Genomic DNA, 14,304 nt, shown 5'->3' with positions numbered 1-14,304 from the left:
GTGGGTCTATTCGCCAATGGTGCGTGACCTACGTGCATGGTTCTACAACCCCAAATTTTAACTATATTTGCCTCACCTAACCTAACCTTCCTGTGAATAGTGCGTGGGTCTATTTGCCAATGGTGCGTGGCCTATGCGTACATGGCTCTACAACCCCAAATTTTAACTGTTTGCCACCTAACCTAACCTTCCTGTGAATGGTGCGTGGGGCTATTTGCCAATGGTGCGTGACCTATGCATGCATGGTTCTACGACCCCAAATTGTAACTGTTTGCCTAACCTAACCTCCCTGTGAATAGCATGGGGCTATTCGCCAAATGTGTGTGACCTATACGTTCATGGTTCTACACTTTTGTAGCACGTAACTGGTGAAGAGAGATTTTAAATCAAAGGAACTGAATCACCGTTTTCAAACTTACCTCTAATTAAAATCCGCATTCCACATGCTCTTATCAATACACGCATGGTTTCTGTGCAATTTCAAAGCGTGCCTGCATGTACACATGTAACTACCCTCCTTCGGCAGAACACCAAATTCCATCAATTTGTTAACCAAACCACGACCATCCTCTTCTACACTCCACTTATATAACTGTAGCACATTAACAATCTTTTCATTTCTCTCTGCCATTCTTCCACGACCAATGCTGTGAACCAAAGAGAATCGCTCTGAACAGCATCGCAACGCTCTAGACAGCGGAACGGACGTTGATCGTCATTTCTTCACATCATCAAACATGGTTGCTATGTTTGTTTATGGGGAATCATCGTGATAATTAACAACGTTATTTTACAAGTTCTACAACTCAATGTGCAATTTAAACACGTAACCCCCAAATATCATGTACATATACGTAAGTACGACTGCATATTTAGTGAGTATAACAACTAGTAAACTAATTACACAATATCTTTATATTGTAAATTCTTATCAATCTGGACTCACGTTGTCTATCATCAGCTGATATGCAGTGTTTCCAAACTTATTAACTGAAAAATGCTGCACAAACTATTCACAGAATATTTTTAAGCAAAAATTGTTCCACAAACCGTTCACGGAAGGTTAGGTTCAGTTAGGTTAGGCAAACACAGAAAATTAAATTTGAAAAATAAAATACCCGCTCACACGTCATCTTGTAAAACTACCGTGTGGTTGCTACACTAACAGGGGGTTACATAATCGAACGCACGGAACATTTGATTCACATAGTCGACGGTAATGGTGGCAAGAGCTATCATGCATCGGAGATACATTAATGTCGAAAAATACATGATTTACTGGCCAAATAAGTTGAACGAAGGGAGAAAACACTTCCACGATCTTCCAAAAGTCTACAGAAACTCAATTCCATAAGTAGTTTCTCCTGTAAATTTGAAGAAAAGTGTTTTCACTATATCATACTGTTACCATAATTGAAAAATATGGCCAGTGTTCCGATTGTGTCATTCCAATATTACCATGACACACAAGCGCTTGCTTCAACTCACATTTTGCATCCAAGATAAACTTTTTTGCATTTTTTAAACCCAAAACCTAGTTTTCTAAACTTGCAAAACTTCATCTTTTATATCTATCAATCAAATGCTTTCATATTTACCATATAAACCACACACATAAGTTTTTATATACTTACATGAGTAGGTTAGGTTATTGCACATTTGCTGCCGTTAACATAATTATTCTCGTACATTTTTACCATGTTACTATTTACACGTTTTAAGATGTTAAGATTGTATGGTTTGATTGTTTTTGTATTTCTATACTTTCCTTTATATCCTCATGTATATAGAATGTTTTCCAGTACTCTTAACTATCTGTACCCCTGCTGAAAAGTGAACGATTTTGAATGATTTACCGGTATGAAGATTTTCTGTTTTATTTGATGAAGATGTGTAATGGGGAAATAATATACTCTTCGCAACACCTTATTTGTCCGTCCTGAAAAAATTCTAAGTCTAGGATTCGTAAATTTGGCAACATAACACTTCAGAGCTAACATGTATAGTGGAACCACAAGGAAAGAAACCTGCGCAGAATCTCATCCCCCTGGCGGGTGGGGGAAAGAGCCTTCATCCCGGCTCACGCCAGTGTTGCCAGACCTATGGATTTCTCGGGAGAATTCCTTAATAAACTATTGCTATGGAACCTCCAACAGCCTGCTCAAAAACACGTTTCCCGCTCATCTTACTTGAACATGGAGGGGAGAGGTAGAGTGGAACTCCACTCAGCCATAAAAAGTGCTGTTTGAACTGTGAAATTATGTCAAACGATACTCAATTGTGCTAGGACATTATTATTATTATTTTATTAATATTACTATTTTTAGATGCTTGTATTTTATCCCATCCGAAAATCTATTTCTATTTTAGTTATTTTACGTCGCTTTTGTGTCTCTACGGGTAAGTACGACAATATGGATGAATGAAAAACTGATGAAATGGATGAAGTGACACAAACACAGTGAAATGTCCATGCCTTACTAGGTAGAAACACTGACTTTGTAGCGTGGGCAAATTATTTTATGTATGTGGGTGTTGTGTGTGTGTGTATATTTCTAGCAGATGGGGAGGATAAATGGCACCCTAGCATACGCGTTGCTATCTTGAATTATTGAGGAAGACATGCTGTCTAATTCACCAAATATATTTCACATACGTAATGCATTTTCTCGTTATGGTGCAGGACGCGTGCCCACCCCTAACGATAGCTGTAGTTGTACACCTAACACCAGCAGAAGGCAAATTAATTTGTTATTGTTAGCATGACTTGAAAGTTTGTGGAAAATGAATGTTGACGTAAAAGTACCTATTATTTCAGACGTATGAGATGATTTCAGTCACAATAATTAACATCCATTATTATAATAGGGATGTAGGAACGTAATAATTTCAAACTCAAGTGGTGTTTTCTGAGAGGGCAACATTATCACGGGGTAATATGCGTCGTTTACCCGCCTGATAAAAATACATTGTTTCCCCCTCGCTAGAAAAAAATCTGTGGACATGCCCTTGCCCCCCAGTGCGCATGTCTATGCCCTCCCCCGACCCCCGAGAACGTTGTTCATTCGCTACTATTAGATCATCGGATTTTGTAGCAGATCTTCTGGTTTCCCAAGGAACAATCTCCCAATTTTTTCAAGTCTAACCTGGCAAACACTGCCCCGAGTACTGATAACGGCAGGGAAGGTGCGCAAACGCTTTTGAGGGAAAGTTTTTTTCCTTGTGGTTCAGCTATAGTAGGCAACTTTCCAACAGTTCTTCCATCTCAATGAAAACACTCGTGTGAAAAAGAAATCATTCTTTCCGATTTCATGAAGTTAGAAGCCCTAAACCAGTAATGCAATACACAATAAATCAAAAATTGAAAGCATAAATATGAATGTTGATAAATAATTACGATTCTTCATTCTGAAATTGAAAATAGGGAAATGTATGTGCAATTTGAAACACTGAACAGGTTCTCCTCGACCTGGAGAGAATTGCCTCACATTTGAATGCAAAAAGGTATAAAAGCAGTTGGATAGAATGTTATCCTGTTATACTTTTCCCTCAAGAACGAAACATCGTAGGTTGAAATCTATACCCATATTTTCATACGTGCACATTATTATCAATATATATTATTTTCTTCTACATCATTATTATTGTATCGAACATCAGCACGTCAGTTCCAGTGAAGTGAAAGCCATTTGCCATTCCCCCTTTTGAGAGCCCACAAAAGGGGATGGCTATATTTGTTCACTTTCTCTCCCAAAAACCCTTTTGTCCTCTCAATGTCCAAAATTTTCCATTCTTCCCTGTAACCAACCCCTCCTCCACGTCAGTCAATAGAAACTGGACATATATAAAACCCAAACCAAACTGTGGATTTTTGGCGGTTTTAGTGAATTCAGTCCATGTTAAAAAGGCGGTACAGAGTGTTGTATTTGTAGGGGGGATGGGTGGGGGGATTCCCTCACTCTGCTTGATAATTTTTTCCTTGGGGGGAATGATATTTTGGGGGGAACAAGAAATTATTGGCAATTTAGTTACTTTTCCCCACTTAATTGCAACATTTTCTGTCAGACAACTGGAAGCGTCATTTGGTGAACGCAGATCTACCTTCAAGCGCTGCTTTATTTCTGAAACTGTCAAACAAGTGACCAGGGTCGAAGACCACCTCCCCTCTTCCCTTTTCTTTGTCACGGAATTTGGCAGGAAAATGCCACTCCATTCCAATGAACGGGAAAGTTACGAATGAGTTGTCACGTGACTCAAACTTGTCACCACAAAACGTCTGTACTTGTATGAGTGGAACAATAGTGCATGGAGATAGCCTACATGGATTTTTTGACGCGAGCGCGATAGTGTACTTTTTTTTAGAATAATGACCTAGATTTATTTGTGAATCTAGAATGTTAGTGAAAAATTGAGCATTATGAGTTTCAGACTCTGCAGTATCAGGAATCTGCCTCAAAATGAATGAGATCTGATAAAGCTGTTGGCGGTGAAGGCCGTGTTGATGAAAGGATCGGTTCTGAAAATTTGCAAGTGCATTTACACAAGAAGGAAGTAGTAGTAAAGCGGTGAGTTCCTTTTAATTGTTGGTTGCCCGTGAAAAATTTAAGAAATGGAAAATTACAGGGCAATGGCTTGATGTATCTAGTGATGAAAAGTTACACATACATAATCTTTCAACATTATCGGATTAAAACATGTAGGCGAGTTGGAAAGTGGTATCCTTTGTTGGAAATATTTTTCAGTCTCAGCATGCATTGTCTAATTGATAGTGTTGTAATTTTGCATCAAGCTAAACACATTTATAAATTATCATGGCTAAAAATACAGAAGAATCGATATTGATCATTCTCTTGATCAGCTCCGTAACAACAATTGATCATGAAATTATGTACACAATGATGTGCGTTAGATATATATTAATGGTAATCACTATATTTTTTTTTTCAAGGAGTCCCAGAGTAATTAGGCGTAAGAAACTTGCCCACCTAACAAATTTTCAGAATTAAAGAAGCTGATGGAACTTGTGTTAAGCTCCTGGGACCAGAGAACCGCTTTTTTAAAAATGTTTAATTATTTTCCTTACAAGCACAATAATGGTCGGGAAAGCACTAGGTAACTTATCTTCACTATTCTCCCAAAAGCATACAGGCGTTGGCGTCTTTTTTTCTGTCGTTCTTTCACTTGCTTACACACCTCTGAAGTGACCGGTCTCCCTTTGACGGCACTCAGTAGAGTACAACACACATAAATTTGCCGTTGCGTAGATTCCAATTTTCGTTTCCTCTCCCTCTGTCTTAGTATCACGTGTTCTACCCTGCTCGAAAACCTTCGCTATTGTTGCCATATTGTCATTCCATTCCTGGACACACTCGTGCAAACATCATTGAAAACAATTGAATAGCGCTCCAGCTCGCGGTTCATACCGTTCGGCAGGGACGGTAATGTGGCAATATAGCATGGCGTAGTGGTTGCTTCTTTTATGCAGTGCATGTTCATTGGCTAGCTAGTAACTAGTGTTGCCAACTGTAATAATGAAGCACTATTTCTGTCACGGAAGGGGAAAGGCAGGTAAAATGACGGTGAGTTTTGTTGGATTGGAAGCACCATATTTTTATTTCATACTAAGTATTTTACCGGTTTGACGTTGTGTGCATTTATTGCGTGTGTGTATGTGAAAGTGTGTGTTTGTTAATGAACGTTAAATTCCATAATGCCTCCAGTTCTGTCAAAGTTGAAATCAAAAACCTTGCATAGCCAAGCTCGGGAAATTCTAAGCAACGTGTACGAGTTCATGAAGGAGGAAGCCAGTGAAGGTGTTAGCATCCCAATACAGCATTTTGGCAAGAGAGCAGCGGCTGCGACTGGAGTTCCTGAACGAACAATCAGCTATCATGAACGAAAGACAATCTCTTGAGATGTCAGAAGGCCCCTCCACATCATTCCACACTCCCGGGAAAGAACGACAAAGACCAGCGACCAAATCGTCAGTGGACGCTTTCGATGAAAACGTTATCCGTAGGCGCATATACGACTACGCTCTGTGTGAAAATGAAGTGCCGACATTGAAAAAATTGCATGTCAAATTACAGGCGGACATACATTTTGCGGGAAGTCAAGAGAGTTTGCGACGTTTGCTGTGAAAGATGGGATTTAGGTGGAGGAAGAGGAGGCTGTCATTTTTGCTGCTTAATGCGATGCATATTGTTTTCTGTGTTAAAATTGCCATACTTTGATGGGTGACCAAGTTCATAGCAGGGCCAGGGGGAAGGGGAGGGCGGACCATGCCACCGGCCAAGGCAGCAAAATTTGAAGAGAAGAAAAAAATAAGCCTATTGAAAACTGTGGTCGAGCGAGATATTCTTTTGCGCTTAATAGTATTGAAATAGCATAAGAAGTCTCATTATTTATTTTATATTTTGATGTTTTACTTAGGAATATATTGATTTTCAATTTCCCGTTGCTGCGTAATGGCGGGGGGTCGACATGGAGCGACATCTACCGCCACCGCCCAGGGAGGCAAAATGACTAGCGCCAGCCCTGGTTCATAGCAAATGAAAAAGCTGCGCAGCTTATCGTCTAGTGGCAGTATATGTACTTGTTATTGTTGTGGAAGCCGGCATCGTTTGTAAATGTAGAACAAAGGCAACGGACTTTCGCCGATCACAGAGAGGAAATAATAATACTGCTTGAGGAGGAGTGTTGTGGTCCAATTGTCGCGGTTTAACACGTTGACATGTTGTTATCTGCCGTTGCAGTTCCGTACCAGTGTATACGGGTTTTGGGAGTGAACAGTTAGAATGCCACCAGTGCCTTAATGCAATGAAAAATAATATTTTTTTATTTTGTTTGAAATCACTCAAATAAGGAATCGTATGAAGAAGTCTTCTTTGCAGCATTTTTGGTAATTTTACGTATGTGTTAGTTCATATTTTGCGAATTTTTAGTCCATATGTATGTAGCTACATACAAAGCCACTTGTTAGTACATATTAATCCTAGTCCTTGTATAATGCATGATGTTTAAAACTCAATGTTAGATAGACCTGAATTCTCTAATTTCCTTGTTGTACGTAACAGCTGTGCATCGGCGCACTGCAGCGACTGCTCCATTAGCAACACTGCTTCTTTAGTTCTGTCGCACATTGCAAGGCAGAAATATCTGTGCTGGACTCTACCGCACGTGGGAACGTTTCATATCTTAAATTACAGCACGCCCTCCATGAATTTGGGGGAAATAAGAAGAACAAAAGCATGATACGTTGTTGGGAATGCAAATTATTTGTATGCAGAAACCATTGCAGTATCCATACAAAATGTCGGAGTTGTCAAAATAACTATATTAAAAGTGACAACATTCGGTTCCTTATATTTGAGTCAGTATGTTTTTTCTTACGTGTACCTCGTAAGAGTAGGAGAAACAAATTGAGATTTGAACATTTTAAAAATATTTGGTAAGTTTCTTTGAGCTGTGTTTTCTCCATTTGATTGCTTTTTCTGTGATTGAGTAAGATTTTGACAGAGTTTTGGAACAAATAGTTCCTTTCTGTGCCCATACAGGGTGTTTCGTAAGTTCATTTACAATGCCGGGGAGGTGATTGTACGAGTGAAAATAAGGTGGATAGTTCATGTAACGAAATTCCGGAAACGGCTTTGTTTCCGAGTTATTCACGTTTGAAAACGTGGGAAAATGATTTTCCGAAGTGAATAATGGCAAAACGGGTGGAGAGAAGTCATCGGTGTTGGGCGGTCCACTAAGAAATTGGGTACGCTCTTGTCAAAAAATCACACGGCAATGTTGTGCAATGTTGGCGCAAGGGTTTCCCCAAAGGACGCGAACAAAGATGTTGAAGGGAGTGGGGTGGGGTGGGTGTGCGTTCTGCGTGAGCTGGTATCGACGAAAATTGGCATGTGTTGAATGGCACCAAAAAACAAAGAAAATTTCCTGAGCACCATGACGTAAGAAGGAAAAAAATGAACTGTCATAGGTTGCATACCCTGAAGGGCAGATGGGTGTCCTTGTGATCTGACGTTAAGTACCACATTTCCCGCTAGGGGTGCCAACAGTGTAGGTTTCCTCATGAAGGAGCGCACGTGTCTGTGCCATTTGTGCTCCATGACGTAAAAACGAAAAAAATGAACTGTCACAGGTTGCATACCCTGAAGGGCACACAGTATGCTTAATGGAGATGTGAAGGGAACCTCATCACAGACGGTTTTCAAAGTGTTCACCATGTACTTCCAAGCAGAGGCAACAACGGCGAATCAAGGATTGTCTAGTGCGACCCAACAACCCCAGTGTTTCTGCTATCGATGCTGCAGCTACATTGATACGGGCAACGAGGTCCTCGGCTGACATGACAGGTGTTTTGTAAACGAGGGGTTTCATTTCTCCCCAGAGGAAGAAATCCAGGGGCATAATATCAGGCGATAGAGGTGGCCATGGCACAGGCCCTACCCTGCCAATGCACTGGTTGTGGAATACGGTATTGACGAAATGGCACACATTCCAATCGAAATGTGGGGGTCCACTGTCATGTTGAAACCACAGTCTTTGTCTCAGTGCCAAGGGCACGTCCTCTAGTAGTTCAGGCAAAACCTCACTGAGAAATGCTTGATAAGTGGTTCCACATAGGCAAACAGGGAGAATGTACGGTCCAATCAAATGGTCATGCAGTATCCCGCACCACACATTCACTGCAAATCTGTGCTGATGATGTGCCACTAGCAGTGCATGTGGATTTTCATTTTCCCACACATGACTGTTTTTACTATTGAACACACCAGTTTTCGTGAAGATAGCCTCATCAGTCCATACTACCGTATTCTGAAAATTGGGGATAGTTTCAATTTGATGAACATACCATTGGTAAAAGTCCTCACGTGGGCCAAAGTCCCGAGGTAAAAGATCTTGCACTTTCTTCAATTTGTACGGGTGCATCCCCTCTTCTGCCAGGACTCACCACACATTCACATGGGAGGTGTTTCGTTCGTGGGCTAGTGCATGCGTACTGGTGCCTGGATGATCCATCACTGCAGTTAGCACATCTTCCACAAACCGTCGTGTTCGCACACTTCGCGGTCATCCAACTTCTCGACGAGGTGGCAACACTGATCCTGTTTTCCGAAGTCGAGTGTCTACAGTTTGAAATAAGGTGTTCGATGGTAACACCCTATTTGGAAAACATGCCCCATACAGATGCCTTGCAGCACGGCTATTACCTCCAGCGTCCCCGTGAATCAGATAGATGCATGTCCTCCAGCTCTTGGGACGTGTATGCAGCCATCACTTACACCGGGCTTCAAGTGTTTATGGCCATTAACACTAGTACACTTCACAGAACAGGATGGGCTGTGGCTAGGAATTAACACAGTAACACTGCTAGGTCAAATATTTGCCCAACACTACTGTCCAAGAACCTCACGTCTTTCCATTCAACCGTGGTTGTTTAACAACCTGCTGCTGGCACAGCACCTGAAGCACGAATAGCACAGACATGTGCACTCCTTCATGAGGAAACCTACACTGTTAGCGCCCCTATTGGGAAATGTGGTACTTAATGTCAGATCACATGGACACCCATCTGCCCTTAAGGGTATGCAACCTATGGCAGTTCATTTTTTTCGTTTTTATGTCATGGTGCTCAGGAAATTTTCTTTGTTTTTTGGTGCCATTCAACACATGCCAATTTTCGTCGATACCAGCTCATGCAGAACGCACACTCACCCCACCCCACTCCCGTCAACATCTTCATTCGCATCCTTTGGGGAATCCCTTGCACCGACATTGCACAACATTGCCGCGTGATTTTTTGATAAGAGCGTACCCAAGTTCTTAGTGGACCACCCAACACCGACAACTTCTCTCCACCCTTTTTGCCATTATTCACTTCGGAAAATCATTTTCCCACATTTTCAAACGTCATTAACTAGGAAACAAAGCCGTTTCTGGAATTTTGTTACATGAACTTTCCACCTTATTTTCACCCATACAATCACCTCCCAAGCATTGTAACTTACGAACTTACGAAACACTCTGTGTATATAAAAAAAGGGAGAGGGTGGGATTCGAACCCGCGACCTTTCATGCTTGACCAAATATAAGAACGCTAGCATCTAACCAACTGCTCTAGTATAATGATTTTTTGAGGACTGTTCGATATTATGCAGAGTATTGCAAAGAAAATGACGCATGAACTTCTCAGAAATTTACCTGCTTCTGCTCAAACTTGATGCCGATTTCCTTCAGGTGGAGAAAAGCCCAATTCAGTGTCTCAAACCTATCTAATTTCAAATGGAGCAACCAGAATCGTAAAAAGAATTCAAAATTCTTGATTCAGTTTACTCTTTCTGTTTGATGCCATCATTAATACAGTCTAATTTGCTGCAATTTTTGTTACTAGGTGTAATGCAGGTGCATTCCAGTATCAGGCTGGGGCAATGAGATTGCATTCAACCAAGTAGACACTGTACGCCAGAATGGTGGTGGTGTAGTTTAGAAGATTAAACAAATGCTTGCCTTCTGCTTTCAACATTAATTTGATTGGCAGTGCAAACACCAAATACACAACATGACACCAAATCAGCAAAGCAGATGGTTCTCTGTCACTTGCTAACCAACTAGACGTGTGAGTGCAAGGAGAGTCAAAGAGTGCAGCAAACTAACAGGGCTGTTTGTGCATGTTTGTTCACAATTTGAGTGTGCATATAACCAGTTAATATGAATATATAATAGAGAAAGTACTCATACACCCCCCCCCCCACACACACACCCACCATCACTCATCCTAATTGTCAGAAATGCAATGCTAAACTACTAATGTGAAAATTACAAATTATACTGCTTTTCATGACATTAACAGTTCTGAATGTTTAATGATTTGTGCAAGTTTTAAAGAGGTATTAGGAAGTGTTTTAGAATACTGGATACTATGGTGAAAAGAAATTTGAAGTTTTCAGAAATAATTAGCACAGTTGTAGAGGCTTTACATTTATTATTTACTGAAAAAATGCTAATATTTGCAAATGCTTAATAATTTTCACAACTTTTATATACGAGGATTAGAAAGTGCTGGAAAAAGATTGTGCAAGTAAGTTCAAAACTTGGAGAAACTAATTAGCACAGTTAAAAGCATTAGGATCATACAGGTGCAGTCCTGTATGAATCCTATGAACTATCAAACAATTACTCAAAGTGGATTATCATTTTCATCACATGTTACTATCTTTGAAGGTTTTTTCTACTTTCTGAGCAGGTTCTAGTAATAACACAGTTATTATCTGTTAGGACTGTTCTCCTTCTTTCCAACAATACCTAAATCACCACAATACTCCACATGGTTTCCAAGATATGACATATTTTGTGTCACATGGTGCATTCGTTCGTCCAACCAATTTCTGAAAATTTTCAAAAAATTGTAACTTCCAACATATTTGATGGACAAGTCTAATATTGCATATTTGTCATATTGGACCATGTATCTATTGGTAACAAAAGTTGAAAGCAACTATTTGTCTTTCAATTGGGTGATATCACGTGTATTGACCCAATATGGGGAAAAAGTTACCGAGGTGTAAAAAGAAAAAGGTTTTGTAAGAAGTGTCAGAAACATGGATAAAACACGGTAAGAGTCTAGTTTACGTCCTTTTCATAAGAAATACGTGTCATATATCGTTGGAAAGGTTATTGTATAAGGAATTCAACAAACTAACTTCCAAGGCGAGGAAAAATTTCCTCGAGGAGAAAATCGAGAAAAACCGATGTTGTCCGGATATGCGTGATTGAACATACTGAGGACATTTTTCGATGATGAAGCACATATTTAGGGGTGAAATGAGTGCTAATGGAACCTAACCTAACAGGCCTAACCTAACCTCATAGGCATACCTCGTTCCCGTGAATGGTGACAGAAAGTGTAAAAAGAAAAACTTACTTACCCTACGGATGCTGGAGCGCCGGCTGTCTGCTAGCACGGTTTTGTAAATGGGCAAGAAGGAGTGCGCAAGAAGGACGTAAACTAGACTCTAGCCTAAAACACAGCTATGGAGTGGCTTGTGATAATTTTTGATGTGTATCGCTAGTGTATGTGGGTTTTTATCGGATTCATAAAAGGAATGATATTTTTTTCAACATTTTATGCATTACAGGTGATTTATGTGATTAATTATGACATAATATCGTAGAAAGTGCATGCTTCTTTGAAACATTGTTCATGGCAGAGGGCAGTACCAATCTGACAATGTTATTCAGTCAATGCCCAGATGAAAGAAAAGGGTTTATATTTATCCACTTACCTAACCTACATAATGGCCAACAGGCTGGATTTGGCTAACATGTTCACTTTTGTTTTCTGCAGTCGTTTATCGTGGGTGAACAATGCCTCTGGACAAGGATTTTCCCTGGAATATCCACACATTGCTTTGCATGCTGTTTCAAGGGATCTCCGAGCATACCCACATGAATGCATATATGTAATGATTGATGCACAAGTGGATGAGGAAGGTAACAAATAATTTATATGTTGCAAGTATATGATAATTTGCACTAATTGCCACCATTGCAGTTTATGGAACACACATTTATATTTGCATTTTATTTATGTTATATCAATTTTTTACCTCTTTTATTTAAGGCCATGCTGGAACTTTGACATGTGGCAACAAAGCCAGTTTTGAAAATCTACATATCTGCTTTTGAAAAGCCACGGTGATATTCAAAATTCTGAAAAATTACATCTGTCTAGAATTCATTATAGAGCACCCAAGTGAATCTTTGCACATTTTGCTTGTGGTGTAGTCTGTAATTGTTGTAATATCTGTAATACCATATTTCACCACATAATTGTTGCAGATTTTATGCCATTTTTTTTTTTGCAAAATTATGGGTGGGACCATTATGTGTGCTTTTTTTTAAAAAAAGAAATGTGATGGAATTACCAGTATTTTAAAAAATCATTTATTAATAAACTGTCTTTGGCACAGGATTAGGCTACATGAAATACTCATGAATATGTTCTAAAATTGAATAGTCCAGATTGATGCAGGTCATTACTTCATGACAATTTAGCAATATTTTTCAGGTATTAAAAAAAGTTGACACATTAGTTGATATAGATTTGTGCATTATAGTCAAAATATTACATTTGAGAAAATTTACTACTGTTGCAAAGTACAGACTTCCGAAGATTCTATGCTGCTATCATTATTTTCGTTATCTGATATGCAGATGCGATGCTTACACTGTGAAAGGTTTTTAATCAATTTTTGGACTGAAAAATTAGGATGTGATGCTTATGTGGTGAAATATGGTAGTTTTGTGGCACTGTTCGCCTGTTTTTTCACAGATATCCAGGCAAAAGCAAACCACACAGAGATATGTACATTGAAATGCCCAATCTTTCACAATTTGGAATATCATAGTGTTTTTTCATATTAGTGGTGGTTGTGTCACCTGAAATATTTTAATTTTTAATGAGGTTTTGTCATTTCATTTTCAAGTGTTATTAAATTTGAATAGGTTACAATGAAGAAAATTTATTAATTTTAAAAATTATATATAAGATATGGATACAAAGCCACCCCATAATCTTTGTTCTTAAAGCCTAGACCATGTAAAAGTTAGCAAATAATATAATCTGGCACATGCAATTTCTCAGTTCAGGAACAGTGCAGAAGGCTCAAGTGCCTTCATGGTAAATGAGTGACACAACTTTGTTGTCATTTACGTCTCACTCCATACCAACGAAGTGATACATTTATTTTATATAGGAATGTTCACTTTTGGCACATACCATCAGACATCTTGACAGGCCACACCTTCGTAGTTTAAACTTACCTGTTATAACCTTTATAACCTTCACCCTCAGTAGTTTTTGTCGTATGTGTGACGCTTATTGCGTAAATAGTCTGTATGGTTTATAAGACCTTGGAAGTTGTCAAAATGTAGGTAAAAACAGATTGTGTTTTGTCTTGTATAAATGGAGTTCATTATAGTTTGTTGAATGGAATTTTGTGATCAATTAAATATTGTTGAATTATGAGTGCTTATCATTGACAATATATTCGACACCTTGTGTAAGATCTGCATGTGTTCCAAATACACAACAGATGTATTAAATGGCGACGAGAAAAATATTTAAGGGCGTAGTACAGATTTAGGTGAGTTTTGTCTATGATTAATTGGATTTAATCGTTGCGGTAGGCATCATGGCGTGTGTGCCAGGATTTGACAAATATGATCCAGATGAAGGAACCATTAACTCTTATTTGGAAAGATATGATAATTATTGCCGAGTTTTCAACATATCTG

General features: G+C 39.2%; 1 protein-coding gene across 3 annotated transcripts in view; it reads left to right on the top strand.

Annotated features, from left to right (window-relative positions):
* icln (chloride nucleotide-sensitive channel icln) overlaps nt 1–14,304 on the top strand; it is a 39,502-nt gene that overhangs the window by 7,467 nt on the left and 17,731 nt on the right. For all 3 annotated transcript variants that reach the window (XM_083122671.1, XM_083122670.1, XM_083122672.1), the window contains exon 2: nt 12,353–12,498. In XM_083122671.1, coding sequence (XP_082978797.1) covers nt 12,353–12,498 — 146 coding nt within the window. The remainder of the gene's footprint in view (nt 1–12,352; nt 12,499–14,304) is intronic.

This window comes from Lepisma saccharinum, chromosome 5 (genome assembly GCF_977018435.1).
Source record: "Lepisma saccharinum chromosome 5, izLepSacc3.1, whole genome shotgun sequence".
NCBI lineage: Eukaryota > Metazoa > Arthropoda > Insecta > Zygentoma > Lepismatidae > Lepisma > Lepisma saccharinum.
Note: the sequence above shows the minus strand (reverse complement) of the source record. Positions and strands in the feature narration are given on the sequence as shown.